Source organism: Oncorhynchus kisutch, linkage group LG12 (assembly GCF_002021735.2).
Source record: "Oncorhynchus kisutch isolate 150728-3 linkage group LG12, Okis_V2, whole genome shotgun sequence".
Classification (NCBI taxonomy): domain Eukaryota; kingdom Metazoa; phylum Chordata; class Actinopteri; order Salmoniformes; family Salmonidae; genus Oncorhynchus; species Oncorhynchus kisutch.
In genome coordinates, this window is record NC_034185.2 from 16,961,879 (window position 1) to 16,984,988 (window position 23,110).

A 23,110-nucleotide genomic window follows, 5' to 3' on the forward strand; every position below is an offset into this window, starting at 1 on the left:
AGTCGGAAGTAGTAAACACGGACATTTACGACTTGTCGATATACACGTTCGTGTTCAACCAGTTAGGAAGTCGGACATTTCCGAGTGTCCTAGTTCCGACTAGTACATGAACGCGGCATATTACAGTGCGATAATAGGATACTGACGAACTGGTTGCTATCTGGCTACATGAAGAAAGTTAGGAAAGGAAAGTAGTATAGTTGGCAAAATATTCAGGCTTTGCACTCATGCCAAAATAGGGAGTTTGGAGCCAAATCTAAACACTCTCACACCCGACCATCGTGATGTCACAGTTCAAGCGTTCGAACGTCTTGGAAGATAAGAATTAACACACACATTTTTCATCTCCAGAGAGTGAAAACCGTCCTTTTCGAAAAGGTAAATGTATTTAAAAGATTTTATACCTTATCAAAAAAGCACGTCTACGGGCTTTGTGTGGGCATTTATAAGTGAAATAGATCATGCATAGGCTATGTACAGTTAATCCTATTACAAGCAATTACATGACCATGTTTTACCTCTCCAAATCAAATGAGAGCACATTTCCAGATGTGTCTTGATTTCAGATGTGTTAGGCAAGTTTAAATTCATTATGCAAAGGCACAACAAGTGATGATGATAATAATAATAATACTGTTGTTATATTGTTGTTTTTATTGATACACTTTAAATGGTTATATTAAATGATTGTATACAGTACAAGCTGTTTTGCAGCCTATTCATTTACAGTAACTTTTGGCTAATCAATCAATAATCTGACTCATTGATCCGACAGGATAGTTTTTCCCCACATAAATGTTCTCCATTACCTACTCTCATCTATAGTTTTTTTTTTTTTTGTTACCAGATAATTTACGGGGAATTAGAAACGTTCTACTACATGGAGTTGCAACTGAGGAGAACTGCTCTGTGGCTGTTTCTTCTACTCACCATAAGAACAGTTTTTTTGTTGCGCTGAGGCTGAACATTCTCCAATGGTTGGGAGCTTTTTGCAGAAGCACTTTGTCCTCGGAGTGGTGTAGAGCTGAGAATGGAGGAAGAATCAACATGCTTTCATTGAACATGTATTGTTATGTGCCTCGTGTGAGCTGTCGAAGAGGAACGGGCACAATTTACACTTCAGAGTAATTGTTTATTTTTTATAGAGTTGATGTTCAGTAATACATCAAATATGTCTTATTTGTAAAAGTAAGCTAAACAGTGCTGCTAGAATTCGTTTCCCCCCCCCCCGAATGATCTATCACTTATTCAACCGACTGGATATTCTAAACAAATGACCAAGATGCTTCAACAAAGCCAATGTTGTTGAATAGAACTTGAGAGCTGCTATTCGAAATAATACGTTCGATGTCGGTCAACTTTGACTCTTTACCTCGTCAAGAAGACATAAGACAGCCAATGTCTGCCTTCAGCAGTTCTTCCCCTCCACCCTTACCCAGACTGTGCCCCCTCTCTGTGGCTCCGAATCCAGTCGCCCCACCGACACCTTCGCCGTCTCCAAGCCCACCGGCGACACTCTACAGTCGACTGTCAAATGGGAGTCTCAGCGCCCCGAGTCCCACCAACTCCGGGTGCTCTTTCCACGGGGTGTCTTTTCTTATCCAGATCGGACTCACCAGGGAAACGGTGAACCTGGATGCCAGCGATCTGTCCGGGATATCAGCGGTGAAGGAGCTCGTATGTTCAATAGTGGACCAAAAGGTAAGGTAACAATTTACACCACAGTGCTGTTATTACTGTGTAACTAATTACAATGTAATTGCAGTGCAACAAATATTATAATGATTCATTATGACAATGTACTTATAGCAGTAACTCTAACCTTAGCTAACCTAACCCTAAAGACAAACCATTTCTTGGCCATATAGTCCTCATGATGGGCATGCATGGAGACAGATCAGATCGCATCAAAACCTGAACAAAAACTATACACTCTAAATTATTTTACAGTTGTCTGTGACTTGCTATATTCATCATATTCTATTGGGATTTTAGTTTAGTTGATTAATTCGACCATTAAAAAAATATTTATATATATAATTTAATATGACACACAATCTCCTTTAGTGGTCTGTATAGCAAATTGTAATACACTTAATTTATTTGTAGGCTACACTCTTTAGACTGTTACACATTACATCGATTTTTAAAGACCTTGTTGCTTTCTAAGAGTTAGAAAACTCATATTTGGACAGTTTTTTGTAGTTATTACTTTTTTTATAGAGCGTACTGGTGTGTAGTGTTGAACCATGAGGAGAGGCGTTACATTGTAAAGTAAGCATCAGTGTGAGAGAAAAAAACAAGAGGTTGCATTTGAGAGAAATACAATTGAAACAGGGCAGATGTACTGTATAGTTGTGGTTTTCACAGGTGTAATATTCTGTTTTGCTTTCTGCTTACGAGTGTTACACCTGTTTTTGCACACAATAGATGCCCCAGGGGTTGTTTAGATGAGAGGTGACGGATTCTCCCTCCTACTTTGCAAAATATTGAAATACTGTGGTAGGCTGGAAAACACAGATAACATATGTTTCCCAGAGTAGACTACATTACTCAACAACATCTTCACTTACTCTTGTAAGGTATATGGCCTTATCACACATACCACTCCCAGTTTCTCATTGTGTGACAAATACACAGAGCAATGTATAACACGTTTTTTCTTGTATGGTTCTTGAGTAAAAGTAGAAAATGACATTTTGCTATGATGATGGGGGATTGACACAACAGCGATGGCACACTATACTGTAGAGGCATGTTTTTACTGTCTGTGTTAGATTTCATCAAAGAAAAGGGGTGTAACATTTTTCATTCTGTGTGAGCCATAGTGCAACATCAGCTCTTTTCTAATCCTCAATTTAAACATATGGGGCCTATTGCAATGACCACTGGCCAGCGTACTAACTCAAGGTCATCTCTGGTTAAAAAACATTGCCCTAAAATCACTCGCACAGCTGATCTCAATTGCAACCATCACTTGCCACCGATTTATGTCGAGGTTATCTTTTATTCCTGATTGCTGCCCAGAAAGTTCAAGAACACTCCTCCCTCTGGTGGGTATTATCAATGGAACAAATTGATCCTGATTTTTTTGTAGACTTACGACGAATGATCTATTTTGACAATCAGTCCGTACAACTGAAATAAAGTATTTCCTTGTTTACCACGGCAAATCTATTGTGGCAATTTACCTGACACCTTGTATGAATGGAAAACTAATATGGTCTAACCTATTGTTACTATATATTTTTCTCTCCAATTTATGTAATCCATTAATTACAACTTGTCTTTAAAAAGAAAATGCATCGCAGCGCTTGAGGCGACACTACAGACCTGGGATCGATCCCAGGCTGTGTCACAGCCAGCCATGACCGGGAGACCCATGAGGCAGCGCACAATTGGCCCAGTGTCGTCCGGGTTAGGGGAGGGTTTGGCCGCCCGGGATATCCTTGTTTCATCGCTCTCTGGCAACTCCTTGTGGCGGGCTGGGCACCTGCAAGCTGCCTTTGGTTGTCAGTTGTATGGTGTTTCCTCCGACACATTGGTGCGGCCGGCTTCCGGGTTAAGCGAGCAGTGTGTCAATAAGCAGTGTGGCTTGGAAGGGTAGTGTTTTGGAGGATGCATGGCTCTCGACCTTCACCTCTCCCAAGTCCGTACGGGAGTTGCAGCGATGGGACAAGACTGTAACTACCAATTGGGGAGAAAAAGTGGTAAAAGTACAACAACAACAAAAAAATAAGTTGGCTTGAAAAAGTATGGTAATTTCTTATCAAGATCGGGGGGAAATATCCCTGTACTGCAAGGAAAGAAGGAAAGAAATTCCACAAATAAACTTTTAAGAAGGCACACCTCTTAATAGAAATGCATTCCAGTTGACTACCTCATGAAGCTGGTTGAGAGAATGCCAAGAGTGTGCAAAGCTGTCATCAAGGCAAAGGGTGGCTATTTGAAGAATCTCAAATATGAAATATATTTTGATTTGTTTAACACTTTTTTGTTTACTACATGATTCCATTTGTGTTATTTCATAGTTTTGATGTCTTCACTATTATTCTACAATGTAGAAAATAGTCCAAATAAAGAAAAACTCTTGAATGAGTAGGTGTTCTAAAACTTTTGACTGGTAGTGTATGTAGACTATGAAGTGACAACGATGTAGGCTGTGTGTAGCGGTTAGAGGTCATGATATGAAGGGTTGGCTTGTAAAGGTTTTTTGTTCTGGTCACAGAAAGTTGATGTGTTGTCCACAAGCAACGGGAAAAGGTGAGAGGAGGAGATAGTTGTGAGAAGGAATAATATACACAATGATCAAAGTGCTTATGCTGCTTTTATGTGGCTGCTATGAAAGTGAACTGTATGTGTGATCAGGGGTGTATTCATTCTGCCGATTCTGTATAAAAACGCTTCTTAAACGGAAGCAAACGGAACGTAACGGGGATAAAAAATGCCTGATTTTGTCTAATAGAATCTCACATTTGCAACTTTTGGACTAATGATTACACCTTAGATCAGCTAGATGTAGGCAAGAGTGTGCAAGGCAGTATCGCATGTGTCACTGTCTGTCACCTTGATTACAAAAGAAATTCTCAACCTGTGCACCTACGTTTTAAACTTTCATTCATAGGCTAGGTTGTAGCAACCTCATGATGGGTAAAGGGAAATTTTGAGTATCATGTAGTAGCCTGAATCTATTGATGTTACATTGAGCTGGATGATTGGAATATGAATGACAGGTATCTAATAGATATGCTGTAATAGAAATAAGGCCACGCTCATAAAAAAGAAAATCATCCTACCTCACTTAAATGACACCAACTGCCACTGCTGTACGGTCCAAACTAGAAATGTGTATTAAATCAATTCAATCGTGATGAGTTAGGCCTATGTCATATTTTTTATTTAAAATATATTAAAAAGGTTTAAATTAAATATATGTTTTAACACACAGGTGCATCATCTCCCGTTTGTAGAATATTAAGAAATCCAGCATTGACCTGCGTTCGTTGCAATCGACCCATCTCGTTTAACCACATGGTTACGAGGCTGCTTGCTTGGCCTTCAAACTTGCACTGTGCATTATCCTTAGCCTTCCCTGGAAGCCATGAGTGTATCCAGTATCCACTATTCACACTATATAGGTCAACAACAAAACCACATGTACATCACATTACTGATGGTGGTTCATACCATAAAGAAATGTTGATATGTCTTCCCACCACCTCTCTTTCAAAAACTGTCCCAAATGGCTCTCTATTCCTTATGGGCCCTGGTCAAAAGTAGTGCACTATATAGGGAATAGGATGCCATTTGAGATGTAACCCCCCCCCCCGGTGTGGGAGTATTGAAACTCTGGGCCCATATTTACGGTATGTTGGACCATGTAATATTTGTTCTCCTGTAGGAGGGGAACAGGAACAGTCCCCGGGGTGTCCAGGAAGACAGTGGGGAAGTTCCCCTCCCTTGCAGGCCGCCATACTGTCCCGGGCTGCACCAGTCTGCCCGGCCCAGCTCCGTAGTCAGCCCCACCCTCCCTGTCCTGTCACACACCACGGTTGCAGGCTGCTGTAGGCAGCAGACAAAGAGGTGCTAGTGTGTGTAAAAAAAAAATGAGATTGGGGTTGCGATAAGTGATGTGTGTATATTCTAGCTGGAAGAAACAGAGTTGAGGCTAAAACTGTTAAGTTAATTGATGCAATATAAATTGCAAGGTAAAAGAGAATGAAATAGAGCAACCTATTCAGACAGAGGGAAAACAATCTGCTTACAGCGTTTACCACTGATGATGTTTTTCATTCATGTATTGAACATGTAGTCTTTGGGTCATTTTAGGGCATTTCTCGCTTACTACGAAGCTCATTAAAGCAAAGGAGCTGAATTGCAGATTGCTGACCTATTCCTTAATGTCCAAACAATTGCACTTTGCCCTAATAAACAAATCTGTCTGTATTGCAAACTCTTAATCCAGTGTTAGAACTACAGAATTAGAAGGTTTTTATTCTATCACATCATTCTATTTTCTATGGTTGGAACACTCCAGCTGGTGAAGTTTCACAGAGATCATCATCATCATCATCATCAGTTCTGAAAATCACTAGGCGATGGGCTACTGAGATACAGTAGGGCTCCTTGCCATTGTAATAATATTAGTCACCACCCAGCTAGCACATAACGTTCTGAGAATCACGTTTCTTAGAGCTTGGTCAGAGCGTTGTTATCTTATGGTCATTTTGCAAACAACCTTCCCGCAACTTTCTGGGAATGGTGCAGGATAGTTGCTTGGCTTCAGAACAGTCTCAGCACATTTAAGGAACTTGAGAAAAAAACATTATTTTCTTTGAATTTCATTACTTTAAGAGAACGTTTCCTAAATGTTCAAACATGGTTAGATCTACATTTAAATTGTGATCATGTTCTATGAATGTTCTCCAACTGGTTTGGCATTGGGAATGTTCTCCAACTGGTTTGGCATTGGGAATGTTCTCCAACTGGTTTGGCATTGGGAATGTTCTCCAACTGGTTTGGCATTGGGAATGTTCTCCAACTGGTTTGGCATTGGGAATGTTCTCCAACTGGTTTGGCATTGGGAATGTTCTCCAACTGGTTTGGCATTGGGAATGTTCTCCAACTGGTTTGGCATTGGGAATGTTCTCCAACTGGTTTGGCATTGGGAATGTTCTCCAACTGGTTTGGCATTGGGAATGTTCTCCAACTGGTTTGGCATTGGGAATGTTCTCAAATAGTTCAAAAAAAGTTAAGAAACAATGTTCTTCTGTGGGAATTTCAGTATTTCAGCATAACGTTTCCTACAGGTTTCCTCATGGTTCAATGTAAAGTAATGTTCTCAAATTGATCCAACAAAATTGGGAGAAATTAACGTTCTGACATGAGAATTTCAGCATAAGGTTTTCTGCAGGTTTCCTCACGGTTCATTTTAAAGTCATGTTCTCAGAACCTTAAGAAAACATTAGTAACGCTCAAAGAATGTTCTAAGAATGTTATTTAAAACGTATACATTCCGTTCTCAGTGTCAACAAAACTCTCTCTATTCTCTATCTTGTTAATTGTGTTGGCGGCACCCACTAATTGGCCACACCTGATCTTACTGAGTGATTGTTTCCTTTGAAATGGGGTCTGTTTGAATGGACTAAAATGAACAGCTTTATATTAGTTTAAAAAATATAGCATGCTGTCTACATCCTGGTGGCGAAGTGGACTAATTCAATGGGTAGACAACAGAAGATCATGGGTTTGAATCTCATTGATGCCATACTAACTAAAATAAATGTATGTGTTTGTGTGATTAATGCCTAAGTAAATTCCTTTCAATGCATCCTATCTGTGCTTGCAGCTAAAAACAGTTAACCTAAGCTAGCAGTCTTATTGAAATGTTTTAAAAGTTATTCAAAAACCTTCAAATAACCAATCATTTCCGTTCTCAGAACGTTAATAAAATCTCCCAAGAAAACTTTCAGGGAACCATAGTAAAACGTTCTCAGAACCTCCTTGCAAATTAACCTCCCTTAAAATTAACAGGCGACATTTTCACTTCCGTTCTCAGAACGTTGAAAAAAAAGTTATGTTTAAAAAATGTAATCTGTCACCTTTCACACAGATGAGGAAGTGCAACATCGGTGGATGGGGTGGATTGAGACGCAATGAAAATGCAATGAAAAAAAAAGATCTCTAGCTTAAATGTACACATTTTATGGGGATTTTTATATTATGCTAATTTTATTTCCGTGGGGGCGTCAAGTCTAGGGAGTAGGTTAAGCAACTTCATTATTCCGCCATTGTTTTTATGGCCATTATTAGACAACACACATTGTGTGACATGAATGACATAGAACTGTGCTGATGGTGAGTGACTGACTGACCACCCACCCACCCCTCCCACGGTACTGCATGTGGAGCTGTGCCATGTTGGTGGAGTGTATTTCCTGCTCTAAAGTGCCATAGGCTAACAATTAGTTTCAGCCAGTGCACAGAACAAGACTGGAACAGCAGAGAGAACAAAGGTTAACTATGTAGCCTAGAATCAGGTTTATACATTTTCTAATCCAATTTATCATTAGGAATCTGATGGTGTGGTGTTATAGTATGAAGATAACTGAGGTCCTCCTCTCCCACTACCACCCTTTAAAAAAGCCCTGGTAAAAAGTGCTGCATTATATATGGAATAGGGTGCAATTTGGGATGAACCCCTGGTTTATGGAAGAGTAGAGATGAGAGAAAGAGAGAGAGAGAGAGGGGGGGGGGGGAGAGGGAGAGAAAGAGTGGGAGAGAGAGAGAGACATTCTATCTTGCAAAACACACAATACATTGCCTTCATACCCCTTGACTTATTCCACATTTTCTTGTGTTACAGCCCAAATTCAAAATGGATTAAATATAGTTTTTCTCACCCAATACCCCATAATGACAAAGTGAAAACAATTTTGTAGAAAAAGTTGCATATTTATTGAAAATGAAATACAGAAATAATAATAATACTCATTTACATAAGTATTCACACCTCTGAGTCAATACATGTTAGAATCACCTTTGGAGTCTTTCTGGGTATGTCTCTACGAGTTTTGCACACCTGGATTATTCTTTTTAAATTCTTCAAGCTCTGTCAAGTTGGTTGTTGATCATGCTAGACAGCCATTTTCAAGTATTGCCCTAGATTTTCAAGCAGATTTAAGTAAAAACTGTAACTAGTCCACCCAAGAACATTCAATGTCATCTTGGTAAGTAACTCCAGTGTATATTTGGACTTGTGTTTAAGGCTATTGTCCTGCTGAAAAGTACATTTGTCTCCCAGTGTCTGTTGGAAAGCAGTATGAACCCAGTTTTCCTCTAGGATTTTGCCTGTGCTTAGCTCTATTCCATTTCTTTATATCCTAAAAAACTCCCTAGTCCTTGTCGATGACAAGCAAACCCATAACATGATGCAGCCACCACCATGCTTGAAAATATGAAGAGTGGTACTCAGTGATGTGTTGGATTTGCCCCAAACATAACACTTTGTATTCAGGATATAAAGTCAATTTCTTCACCTCTCCAGCAACTGAGTTAGGAAGGACGCCTGTAATCTTTGTAGTGACTTGGTGTACTGATACACCATCTAAAGTGTAATTATTAACTTCACCATGCTCAAAGGGATATTCAATGTCTGCTTTTAAATTGTTTACACAACAACCAATAGGTGCCATTCTTTGTGAGGCATTGGAAAACCTCCCTGGTCTTTGTGGTTTAATCTGTGTTTGAAATTCACTGCTTGACTTAGGGGCTTTACAGATAATTTTTGCCATTCTTTGTGAGGCATTGGAAAACCTCCCTGGTCTTTGTGGTTTAATCTGTGTTTGAAATTCACTGCTTGACTTAGGGACTTTACAGATAATTGTTTGTGTGGGGTATGGAGATGAGGTAGTCATTCAAAAAGTATTGCACACAAAGTGATTCCATGTAACTGATGTTATTTAGGCTTGTAATAACAAAGAAGTTGAATATATTTTGACTCAAGACATTTCAGCATTACATTTTTGATGGGCAGCCCTCTCTTGGCAGGTTTGTTGTGGTGCCATATTCTTTCTGTTTTTTAATAATGGATATAATGGTGCTCCGTGGGATGTTCAAAGTTTCTGATATTTTTTTATAACCCAACCCTGATCTGTACTTCTCCACAACCTTGTCCCTGGCCTGTTTGGAGAGCACCTTGGTCTTCATGGTGCCGCTTGCTTGGTGGTGCCCCTTGCTTAGTGGTGTTGCGGACTCTGGGGCCTTTCAGAACAGGTGTATATATACTGAGATCATTTGACAGATCATGTGACACTTAGATTGCACACAGGTGGACTTTATTTAATTAATTATGTGACTTCTGAAGGTAATTTCAGCATTAAATTTTTTTAATCAATTTCTTAACATTTCAAAAACATAATTCCACTTTAACATTATGGGGTATAGTGTGCAGGCTAGTGATACAAAATCTAAATTGAATCAATTTTAAATTTAGGCTGTCAAGGGGTGTGAATACCTTCTGAAGGCACCGTAATAAAGGAATTCAGGGATAGCCCATAGGGAATAACAAGTGTTTTATAGGGCATGTTATCAACATGTGGTAAATGTACATGGTGTCTGATTGTGATTTCTCTGGGTACAACTGAGCCTGTATTATTTGAGACAGTACACTGGGGAACCCCTTTAATGCATTGGTGATGCTGCTGCTTGTGCGTTGCAGAATAATAATTACGTTTCGCTGTGAGATACATACAATGGAATTGCTGTTCTTTCAGCATGTTGTCATCTCTGTACGCTACCAATAAACCTTGATTTGATTTGTTTAGTACCAAGGCACGGTTCCTAAGGATTTATTTAAACTTTTATGATTGCTCTTTTTGATTGATAAACCAGGCCTATTACTAGAGTAGAGGGAGGCACACTCATTTCATAATCTCCACAAATCATCTTATATAAAGCCCTGGTGGATTTGGGGAAATCACTTGAGCAGGTTTCATTCAGTCTTTCTTTGCCTTGTTCCTGTTTCTTAAAACTCAGGATCACCAGAATGAAGGACTGTGCTTGGTGGGACACTATGTCTATTCTAGCTCTCGTCCAGGTCGTTAGTGCGGCTTGCTAATGTTTAGGAAGGCTCTGCATTAGTAAGCCACACTAACGGCCTAGAACAGAGCTACATCCGACACTGTTGGCATGTTACCTCTTTATTGGACAGGCGAGGGTCATTATCACATTCCTGTAGAATGTGTTCAGCTTTAAGGGCTTCGATCTCTGTAGGAGCCTTAGGCCTTGTATAACATCCCTGGCCTGTTGGCATCCCAAATGACACCGTATTCCCTATATAGTGCACTGCTTTTGACCAGAGCTCTGGTCAAAATTAGCGTACTATGTAGTGAATAGAGAGCTATTTGGAACGCACCCTCTGTGAAATGTTTAATGTAGAAAAGATTGTGCTGCCGAGGGGCTTGAACTCATCTGAAATCCCATGGTTATTCAGACTATGTAATGTGAACCGTGTGTGATATGTTGGACCATGTAAGGGTGGCGGTGGGATCTCTGGTTTTGGAGTCTAAGGCGGCATCCCAAATGACAACCAATTCCATTTATTCCCCTATGGGTCCTGGTCAAAAGTAGTGCACTACAGTGCCTTGCGAAAGTACTCACCCTCTTGGCATTTTTCCTATTATGTTGCCTTACAACCTGGAATTCAAATCGATTTTTGGGGGGTTTGTATCTTTTGATTTACACAACATGCCTCTTTGAAGATGCAAAACAAGAAATAAGACAAAAAAATTGAAAACTTGAGCGTGCATAACTATTCATCCCCCCAAAAGTCAATACTTTGTAGAGCCACCTTTTGCAGCATTTTCAGCTGCAAGTCTCTTGGGTTATGTCTCTATAAGCTTGGCACATCTAGATTTTTGCCTATTCTTCAAGGCAAAATTGCTCCAGCCCCTTCAAGTTGGATGGGTTCCGCTAGTGTACAGCAATCTTTAAGTCATACCACAGATTCTCAATTGAATTGAGGTCTGGGCATTGACTTGGCCATTCTAAGACAATTAAATGTTTCCCCTTAAACCACTCGAGTGTTGCTTTAGCAGTATGCTTAGGGTCATTGTCCTGCTGGAAGGTGAACCTCCTTCCCAGTTTCAAATCTCTGGAAGACAAACAGGTTTCCCTCAAGAATTTCCCTGTATTTAGCGCCATCCATCATTCCTTAAATTCTGACGGCGAACCCCAGGAATCGCTGGACTGCTTTCACAGAGTTGGGGATGGACCATAACCTGACTGCGCTGACACGTTGCTCCTCCATCTCCACTCCTTCCAGGGATATGGGGTAGCCCAAAAAGGACATAGATCATGCTTATTATACACATCCAACCTTTATATTTCTGTTCCTGCTGCCCTTTCCACATTCACATCCTTTGGTCACTTATCAGGGTATAAACTGAATCTAAATAACAGCAAATTGATGCTGCTTAATATGGCTGCACAAAAATAGCCTTTACATAACTTGCCATTTAAAATTGCTCAGAATATTTCTATTTATCTCGGGGTACATGTCATAATCAGATTTGAAAACCTTTTTCAAGCCAACTTTGCTCCTCTTTTAACCTGTACTAAGGACGATTTGGAACACAGGTCTTTGCTACACCTCTCCTTAGTCGCAATAATTAATTCTATTAAAATGAATACTCTCCCTAAATTATTTTATCTCTATCAGTGCCTGCTGATTTTTCTTCCCAATACATTTTTCAAAAAGATCGACGGCCTAATTCTACCTTTTATATGGGACAAAAATCCCCCAAGGATACAAAAACAGCTTTTGCAAAAGCCCAAACCAGACGGCGATCTAGTGCTAACCGGATTTCAGATTCTATTATTGGGCCACTAACCTTAGGATCATTCAGTACTGGTTGCAGAGCAGAGAGATATTCCCACCCCCAATTTGACTAGAGATGGAGGCCGCCTCATCTATATCGGCATCATTGTCTTCCCTCGCTCCTCCGTTACAGGCCCTTACTCCTCCTTCACCAAATATGTATGTGTCAAAACAACATTGAAGATGTGGAATCAATTTAGGCCCCACTTTGGGTTTCAGACAACCTCTTCTTTTGCTCCGGTAGCCTCAAACCCAGCTTTCCACCATCTATGGTTGATGGTGATTTCTAAACATGGTCTAGTCTCGGTATTCACAACAAAGCCTCCTTCACTCATGCTGCTAAACATAGCCTCGTAAAACTTAACATCCTACTGATCCTCGACTTTGGCGATGTCATCTACAAAATAGCCTCCAACATTCTACTCAACAAATTGGATGCAGTCTATCACAGTGCCATCCGTTTTGTCACCAAAGCCCCATATACTACCCACCACTGCGACCGGTACGCTCTTGTTGGCTGGCCCTCTCTTCATACTTGTCGCCAAACCCACTGGCTCCAGGTCATCCACAAGTCTTTGCTAGGTAAAGCCCAGCCTTATCTCGGCTCACTGGTCACCATAGCAGCACCCACCCGTAGCACGCGCTCCAGCAGGTATATCTCACTGGTCACCCCCAAAGCCAATTCCTCATTTGGCCGCCTTTCCTTCCAGTTCTCTGCTGCCAATGACTGGAATGAACTGTACTGAAACTGGAGGCTTTCCTCTCCCTCACTAGCTTTAAGCACAAGCTGTCAGAGCAGCTCACAGATCACTACACCTGTACATAGTCCATCTTTAAATATCCCATCCAACTACCTCATCCTCATACTGTATTTATTTATTTATCTTGCTCCTTTGCACCCTAGTATCTCTACTTGCACATTCATCTTCTGCACATCTATCACTCCAGTGTTTAATTGGTATATTGTAATTACTTCGCCACCATGGCCTATTTATTGCCTTACCTTCCTTATCTTACCTCATTTGCACACACTGTGTATAGAGTTTTTCTATTGTATTATTGACTGTATGTTTGTTTATTCATGTGTAACTCTGTGTTGTTGTATATGTCGAACTGCTTTGCTTTATCTTGGCCAGGTCACAGTTGTAAATGAGAACTTGTTCTCAACTAGCCTACTTGGTTAAATAAAGGTAAAATAAAAAATGAATTTAAAGATTCAGAGATCTCTATATTAACAATACATTTAGTATGTTTGAACAATTATCAGCAAAATTTGGTCTTCCCAGACATAATTTCTTTAGGTTCTTACAAGTCCAGAGTTACGTCCACAGCATAGATCCCCAATTCCCCACCCTACCTGGTGAAACACAGTTTGACTCATTTCTTATCCCACTTCCTACTCTGAAAGGCACCTTGTCAATCATCTATAGTCAAATTTGCTCACTACAAACCACCTCATTAAACAATATTAAATCCACACGGGAGGAGGATCTGGGTGAGGAAATATCTGATGAACCATGGGAAGGGGCACTCAAAAAGGTACATAACTCTTCTATTTGTAATCGACACGGTCTCATTCAATGCATACTCATTCATAGGGCCCACTGGACCAAAGCAAGATAATCCATGTACACGTTTTGGTGTTGCCCATCTCTTGTTGGATTCTGGAAAGACATCTTTAACACACTCTCAGAATTAAGCGGCACACAGATCGAGCCAGACCCTTTTATTGCATTATTTTGGGTTTCCTAACCCACAATACAACTGACCAAAATTAATAAGGATATAATTGCCTTTGTCACTTTGTTAGCGAGACAATTCATTTTACTTAGATGGAAATCCTCTACACCCCCTTCTCATGCTCTTTGGATTAAATACGTTTTGAATTGCATAAAGTTGGAAAAAATTAAACACACACTCAATGGGTCTATAGACAAATTCTATGCAATGTGGGCTCCCTTCTTTTCTTATGTTAAACGACTACATTTCCCTGCAGTTCCAGAGTGATGTATATTTATATATTGGTGACGTAAGAGGCCTGGTATGTGGATACACGACATCTCGGATGTTAAGGACTGTACTATCTGTGCTAGTTGACCTGTAACAACTGTATCAAAATATATTTTTTGTCTTTTTATTTTATTTGACATTTTTTATGTTTGTCCCTCTCTTTGTTTTGCTGTATTGTTGTCTTTGATGTGTTGTTTTGTATTACTACCAAATAACTTTATAGTGCAATTATTTTGTAAATACAGGTGTTGAAAATTCAATAAACAAAGTAAAAAATATATCTATATATCTATATATACAGTGCCTTGCGAAAGTATTCGGCCCCCTTGAACTTTGCGACCTTTTGCCACATTTCAGGCTTCAAACATGAAGATATAAAACTGTATTTTTTTGTGAAGAATCAACAACAAGTGGGACACAATCATGAAGTGGAACGACATTTATTGGATAAATCAAAAACTGAAAAATTGGGCGTGCAAAATTATTGGCCATTCTAACACCTGGATATGTTTATTTTTTAACCATTCCACGCCCCTCAAGCGGTAACTCCACTTGAGGGGCGTGGTCCGGACATTCCACCATAGTGGTGTTGACAGACACCGCGAGACAAGTCCCCTGACACTCCTTCAACCAACCCAGCTATCTCCCCTCAGACCAGGAAATAACAGGGTTATGCCAACTCAACCAGGGGAGACCTAACACAACGTGGTGTGTGGGGGTGTCTATAATCAAAAAGGTGACCTGTTCTAAATTAATGTCATGTGTCAGCAGAGAAACAGGAACAGGGATGTGATGTACGAGCCCTGTCCCAATTGGACGATTATCCAGGGCTTGAACCGAAATGGGTGACTGTAGGGTAACCAAAGGAATGCGTAATGCAGTGGCCAGTCTAAAAGATTCCTGGCATCTCCGGAATTAATCAGAGCTAACGGGAGTGAGGGGCTAGGTTATTCAGGGAATTTAATGGGAAAACACACTGAGTTGTTGAGTTGAGTTGACAGAAAAGGAGGGGAGATCTTACATCCTACCTGGGTTGGAGCAGGAGAATTCCCTGGCTTGTCACCTCCTCGCCTATTAGTGGATAGAGGACAGGTCGGGGAGAAATGACCCCTTACTCCACAATAGGAGCAGAGGCCTAGATTCCTCCTTCTCCTATGCTCTGCCTTGGGCAAACGTGCAGAGCCCACCTCCAACGGCTCTGGCCACGGAGCAGGTGTAGCCATGGGCTCCGGATTCCGCTCAGGTCCCCGTCGGGACCGCACGAGGTTGTCCAAACGAATCACCATGCTGATGAGCTGGTCGAGTCACAGGTTGTCATCACCGCAGGGTAACTCCATCTGTACCTCCTCCCGCAGTCCGCAGCGGAACACGGCGACCTGAGCCGACTCGTCCATCCGGTGGAGGCTGCGATGGTCCTGAACTCCGAGGTGGTCCTAGATCCCTGGCATAGTTGGAGTAGGCGCTCACCCTCCTCTCGGCCCTCCACAAGATGATCAAATACCGAGCGGAAGATGAGGGTGAAGCGCTCGTAGGACTTGACCTCGGTTCCGCCCGTTTACCAGACCGCAGCACCCCAGTCCAGGGCCCGTCCGGTCAGTGCTGAGATGACGGTGGCAACTCTGTCTCTCCCGGAGACAGCCTCGGCATAGCGAGCGAGGTACAGGTCGCATTGCAGAATCTCATGCATTTCGCAGGTGCGCCGTCAAAGCGCTCCGGGAGGGACAGGGGTATTCCGTGAACCAGCTCAGATGGGACGGGGGCAGCGAGTGGTGTGGGGGCTGGCGCCGGAACCGGTGCTGGAGACTGGAGGGACTGCACATTCCCCTCCAAACGCAGGATGGTGCTGGACTGTCTCTACGATGGTCGACAGCTCGGTCTTTCCTGCTGTCTCCATTTAGTGGGTTGGTTATTCTGTCATGCTGTATAATGATAGGAGACAAGCGCAGGAATATGTAATAGGGGGTTAATTTTCTCCACCCAAACAAAAGAGCGAGGTATAAAACTCTAAATAATACACGGAACAAGACCCGCAAAACAAATGCACGCAGCATGGAAGCCGATACAACAGAACAGGTGCTCACAACACCAACGGACATGGTAACAATAACCGACAAGGACAATGGGGAACAGAGGGCACATATATAACATACTAATCAGGGGGATTGGGAACCAGATGTGCATAATGAGACAAGACAGTCCGGGGTTGGTGGTAATGAATCCAGTTCAGTGACGCCTAGAAGGCCGGTGACTTAGACCTCCGGAGCTGGTGAACGGAATGAGCAGCAGTACCAGGGGGATCCGTGACAGGGACTATTGTTGAGGGAGCATTTTTGAGGTATTGTTGATGGAGTTAGCACACAAGCATTTCTCTGCACCTTTTATACCTGCTGTAAACTGTGTATGTGATGAATAACATTTCATTTGATCTGAATTTCAGGCGGTCCCTGTCAGACAGTGCTATTTGTTTCTACATTGAAAGCCCTTTGTCCTTCACTGCGAAAAGGAACAGGAATAGACTCAGTACAATACAGAGTAAAAATAGCCAAGGATCTTTGGAGCTGTACAGAAGTGTGTTTATGAGTATTTGACTCAAACACTTGGAAATGGAATGACGTTATCTAAGTTGTCTCAGTAGTCAAGGCCATATAGTCAGTCTGACGTTCCCTAAGGTATAGCTCGCTGTCAACATCATGTGCTCCTTATCGTTAATCATACTGATACAGTGGGGTTAGGACTGATACAGTGGGGTTAGGACTGATACAGTGGGTTTAGGACTGATACAGTGGGGTTAGCGTTAGTACTGATACAGGGGGGTTAGGACTGATACAGTGGGGTTTTGGTTAAGGACTGATACAGTGGGGTTAGCGTTAGTACTGATACAGTGGGTTAGGACTGATACAGTGGGGTTAGGACTGATACAGTGGGGTTAGGACTGATACAGTGGGGTTAGGACTGATACAGTGGGGTAGGACTGATACAGGGGGTTAGGACTGATACAGTGGTGTTCGGACTGATACAGTGGGGTTAGGACTGATACGGGGGGTTAGGACTGATACAGTGGGTTAGGACTGATACAGTGGGGTTAGGACTGATACAGTGGGGTTAGGACTGATACAGTGGGGTTAGGACTGATACAGATCTACATGAGAACACACTCAGTAGATCAGCTGCTGATTGTCCTTGTCCACCAATGGTTTGATGCAACACATAGAATCATTTGAACATTATCAGAAAATGACTGCCGATGTTCCGTGGTCAGATGCGATAGGACAGCCGGATGCGCTGCTTTTAACTGTTAGTCAGTGCAGTCTGTTTAGTCCTTTAGGTTTAAATGTAATGACCCTGCTGGTCTCACTATCTCATGAGGAAATATCAACCTGGCTTGCTGATAACTTCCCATATGAGGAAATATCAGCCTGACTTACTGATAACTTCCCACACAAGGAATGAGAACATAGGATTTGACTGGCATCAATGTCAAGCCCATTATCTTGTTGTGAGGGCTGGAGGACAAGCATTGACCCAGCTGATGAGGAACAGAAAAGTGATGCGGTGTGTTTCTATCATGCAGATTCTGTTCATTGATAACAGTGCACCGCTTCTTATATGACCTGTTTTGCTTAAGTTTGCGTATTTAATTCCAATAGGCTACAGCATGCCTGAATGCTTGGCGTGATTTGACCTACACGTATTGGAGTGTCAGTACACTGTATGAGAACTGAATCAGTACTGTATCAGAACTGTATTGTACTGTATCGTACTGTATCAGAATTGTATCAGTACTGTATCGTACTGTATCAGAATTGTATCAGTACTGTATCGTACTGTATCAGAACTGTATCGTACTGTATCGTACTGTATCAGAACTGTATCGTACTGTATCAGAACTGTATCGTACTGTATCAGAACTGTATCGTACTGTATCAGAACTGTATCAGAACTGTATCAGTACTGTGTCAGTACTAGAGGTCGACCGAATATGATTTTTCAATGCCGATACCGATTATTGGAGGACCAAAAAAGCAGATACCGATTAATCGGACGATTTAATTTTTTTTTGTAATAATGACAATTACAACAATACTGAATGAACACTTATTTTAACTTAATATAATACATCAATAAAATCAATTTAGTCTTAAGTAAATAATTAAACATGTTCAATTTGCTTTAAATAATGCAAAAACAAAGTGTTGGAGAAGAAAGTAAAAGTGCAATATGTGCTATGCAAGAAAGCTAACGTTTCAGTTCCTTGCTCAGAAAATGAGAACATATGAAAACTGGTGGTTCCTTTTAACATGAGTCTTCAATATTCCAAGGAAATAAGTTTTAGGTTGTAGTTATTATATGAATTATAGGACTATTTCCCTCTATACCATTTTGTATTTCATTAACCTTTGACTATTGGATGTTCTTATAGGCACTTTAGTATTGCCAGTGTAACAGTATAGCTTCCTTCCCTCTAGTTAGCGCGTGCTAACTAGCTAGCCATTTCACTTCGGTTACACCAGCCTCATCTCGGGAGTTGATAGGCTTGAAGTCATAAACAGCGCAATGCCTGACGCACAACGAAGAGCTGCTGGCAAAACGCACGAAAGTGCTGTTTGAATGAATGTTTACACACCTGCTTCTGCCTACCACCGCTCAGTCAGATACTTGTATGCTTGTATGCTCAGTCAGATTATATGCAACGCAGGACACGCTAGATAATATCTAGTAATATCATCAACCATGTGTAGTTAACTAGTGATTATGATTGATTGTTTTTATAAAATAAGTTTAATGCTAGCTAGCAACTTACCTTGGCTTACTGCATTCGCGTAACAGGCAGTCTCCTTGTGGAGTGCAACGAGAGAGAGGCAGGTCGTTATTGCGATGGACTAGTTAACTGGTTGCAAGACTGGATCCCCCGAGATGACAAGGTGAAAATCTATCGTTCTGCCAATGAACAAGGCAGTTAACCCACCGTTCCTAGGCCGTCATTGAAAATAAGAATGTGTTCTTAACTGACTTGCCTAGTTAAATAAAGGTATAACAAATATATATATTTTTTTAAATACAGATTTCCCAAAAATATCGATTTCCGGCCATTCCGATTAATCGGTCGACCTCTAATCAGTACTGTATCAGAACTGTATCATACTGTATCAGTACTGTATCAGTACAGTATCAGAACTGTATCAGTACTGTGTCAGTACTGTATCAGAACTGTATCAGTACTGTATCAGAACTGTATTAGAACTGTATCAGTACTGTATCCGTACTGTATCAGTACTGTATCAGAACTGTATCAGTACTCCATCAGAATTGTATCAGAACTGTATTAGAACTGTATCAGTACTGTATTAGAACTGTATCAGTACTGTATCAGTACTGTATTAGAACTGTATCTTCCAATGTAGAATAGCCTCACTATTTCAGACCCATAGTTTGACGGGCCTATTGTGGCATCAACCCCTCCCGGTCTGAAATAATATTATTTTAAATCAATTACTTTACACAAGATGAACCAGACCTTGTGCTGTCCTTATCTCTCCCAGAAAAGAGAGAGAGATACAGTGAGAGAGAGAGAGAGAGAGAGAGAGAGAGAGAGAGAGAGAGAGAGAGAGAGAGAGAGAGAGAGAGAGAAAGTAAGAGAGAGAGAGCAAGAGTGAGAGAGAGAGCGTGAGAGTCAACAAAATAAATAGAGAGGGAGTGAGAGAGAGAACAGAACAGAGGGAGTGAGGTAGAGAGAGAATGCGAGAGAGAGAGAAAGAGAAAGCAAGAGAGAGAGAGAACAGAACAGAGGGAGAGAGAGAGAGAGAGAACAGAACAGAGGGAGAGAGAGAAAGAGAAAGCAAGAGAGAGAGAGAACAGAACAGAGGGAGTGAGAGAGAGAGAGAACAGAACAGAGGGAGTGAGAGAGAGAGAACAGAACAGAACAGAGGGAGAGAGAGAAAGAGAAAGCAAGAGAGAGAGAGAACAGAACAGAGGGAGTGAGAGAGAGAGAGAACAGAACAGAGGGAGTGAGAGAGAGAGAGAGAGAGAGAGAGAGAGCAAGCAAGATAAATAGAGGGAGCGAGTGAGAGAGAGAACAGAACAGAGGGAGTGAGAGAGAGAGAGAGAGAGAACACACGCGCGAGAGAAAGAGCGAGAGCTCTCTTTATTGCTTATCTGAGTCTAATAGGGGTGTATATGGCTCCAGTTTACCACCCTCAGAGACCAGCACTCTTATCTGGTCAATAGAGTAGTCAATGTGTGATCAGTCTCTCGTGTATGGTCAGCCTGTTAAGGGAGAGTTATCCCTGTGCATGTGATCATGCTTAAAATAAGCTTCTGTCAATGAGAATCTCCCCTAAATGTTTAATAGCACCCTATTCCCTACATAGTACAATACTTTTGACAAGAGCCCCCTGGTAAAAAGTAGTCCACTATATAGGGAATAGGGTGCCATTTGGGAGGCAAACATGTACTGGTATGACATACTTGTCTCCTAAACATGAATACAAAATATAATCTTTTCAGTGAGATTTGATTATACTGTACGTTGTTTATCCTGCCATTTACAAAGAGCTTCTAATTTGCACAGGGAGGGATATATGGGGTTTTTGGCTTACAAATTGGAAAAACTGTCCCAAATTGCCCCTAAAGGCAGTTTAATGAATAGCTTTACCTCGCTTCAACTCCCTGTGATGTACATGTGTTACCTCTGTGGTTGAAAGGCCAGTGTTTGTTGATGTCTTATAGCAGGCAACAGTTTGAGTGTGTGGCTTCCTCTCTTCTCCTGGTTGGTGCACTGGATAGTGAGTGATGGTTACACAACTGTAGCCCTAATTCAATCAATTTACCCTTGTGACTTTTTTACATTCTGTTGTTCCAATTCCTCTCAGCTTTTATGTTTGGCTTTTAAGCATATTGGGAGCAAACAGGTAATTCATGGTTTCCAATTCCATCAGTATGTGGTGTGTCATAAGGTGTCTATCCATTTTTTATTATGCTGAATAGCTTGTTTACCTCTATCAAAAACTATAAAACATCACCAGAGAGAGAGAACCTCAAAAGATCCTTGTCGGTCGGGTATCACTTTTAAGTGTGATGAGTGTTGCCCCGGTAACAGAGACTAGGCCAGGGAATAGGTAGGACAGTGTAGTGGTGGTATCCAGGGAGGTATCCAGGGAGGTATCCAACAAGAAAGCACACCGCTGCCATGTGGACAGGGTGTGTGTACCAAATGGCATCCTTTCCCTTATATAGAGCACTGATTTTTGACCAGAACCCTATGGGATTCCTTACGGGCCCTGGTCAGAAGTAGTGCACTACATAGTGAATATGGTGCCATTTGGGGCACAGTAATGGACTGACCTCTCTTCATACCTACCAGGAAACATTCACTTTGCCTCAAAACACTTTCTTCACATAGGATGCATACCAAATGGCACCCTATTCCCTATATAATGCACTACTTTTGACCAGGATCTGTAGAGAATAGGGTGCCATTTAGGATGCAGACTCTTTGTTTTTTCACATAGTTTTCTCTGCTGAATGGAAGTTGTCATGGTGACCTTGACAAGCGATCTCATTCAGGGCTGCTTTTCGTACTGTAAACAAGTTCTTGGAAAACCAAGTTCTTGGTTTTCTCATAATGGATGTCATGAACTATACTTTGTAATTAAATTGTGTTAAAGGTTTTATAGTGAATTGAATTGATACTGTAATCATACAACTATATATTTGGCTCCAGTCTTCCATGTAGATTCAATTGAGAGTCGAGGAGATTTGCTATTTACAAGTATCTCTCACAATCTAATCTAACACTGCATGAAATAACTAGTGTGTGTGGGGGTGTATATGTGTGTGTGTATATATAGTTTGGACATTCCTACTCATTCAAGGGTTTTTCTTTATTTTTACTGAATCAAAATATGTTTTGGTTACTACATGATTCCATATGTGTTATTTCATATTTGTGATGTCTTCACTATTATTCTACAATGTAGAAAATTGTAAAAAATAACGAAAATCCCTTGAATGAGTAGGTGTGTCCAAACCTTTGAATGGTACTATATGTGTGTGTGTAGGTATATGTGCACCAATGTGGTTTTATGTACTGTATGTGTGTGTGTGTTTGTGTATGTTTGTGTGTGTGTGTATGGCAGTGGGGCAGGTTTATTTACACACACACACACACACACACACACACACACACACACACACACACACACACACACACACACACACACACACACACACACACACACACACACAGGTGACTTTATTCCCTGGAGGTACAGGGATGAGTTCCAAGTGGGCCAGGCAAGGCCATGTGCCGTAACCCTGCAGCCCCACAGACCCTTTTCAAAGCTGGCTTTGTGCTATGGAAACATGGCCTGCGACTCAAATAACACCCTATTCCCTATATAGTGCACTACTACTTTTAACCAGAGCCCTGTGGGCCTTGATTAAAAGTAGTGCACTATATAAGGAATAGGGTTCCATTTGGGATGCGCCATGGACTTCTGCACTGAGATGGGATTATCCCTGTGGCCAGGCAAGGGCACGATTATACAATCCCCATTAAGAGTAGCCGAGTTTCATCCACTAGGCTTTAAGTGATTATTATATTAAAAGTGCCCTTCAGTCCATAGGCAGGCAGCCTGGTAATATTGGAGAGTGTAATTGTAATTTTGTAAATGGGGGGTTGATGATCTCTAGTCACCTCACACATTGTTCCTCACCTGTGTG

General features: G+C 41.3%; 1 protein-coding gene across 2 annotated transcripts in view; it reads left to right on the forward strand.

Annotated features, from left to right (window-relative positions):
* Positions 1 to 58: 58 nt before the first annotated feature.
* The window catches only part of LOC109900610 (serine/threonine-protein kinase D3-like), a 61,689-nt gene continuing 38,637 nt past the window's right edge, over positions 59 to 23,110 (forward strand). Inside the window, exons 1-2 of one of the 2 annotated variants that reach the window (XM_031837000.1) lie at positions 59 to 378; positions 848 to 1,701. In XM_031837000.1, coding sequence (XP_031692860.1) covers positions 1,348 to 1,701 — 354 coding nt within the window. In that variant the 5' untranslated portion in view covers positions 59 to 378; positions 848 to 1,347. The remainder of the gene's footprint in view (positions 379 to 847; positions 1,702 to 23,110) is intronic. The other variant, XM_031836999.1, reaches the window with a different exon arrangement.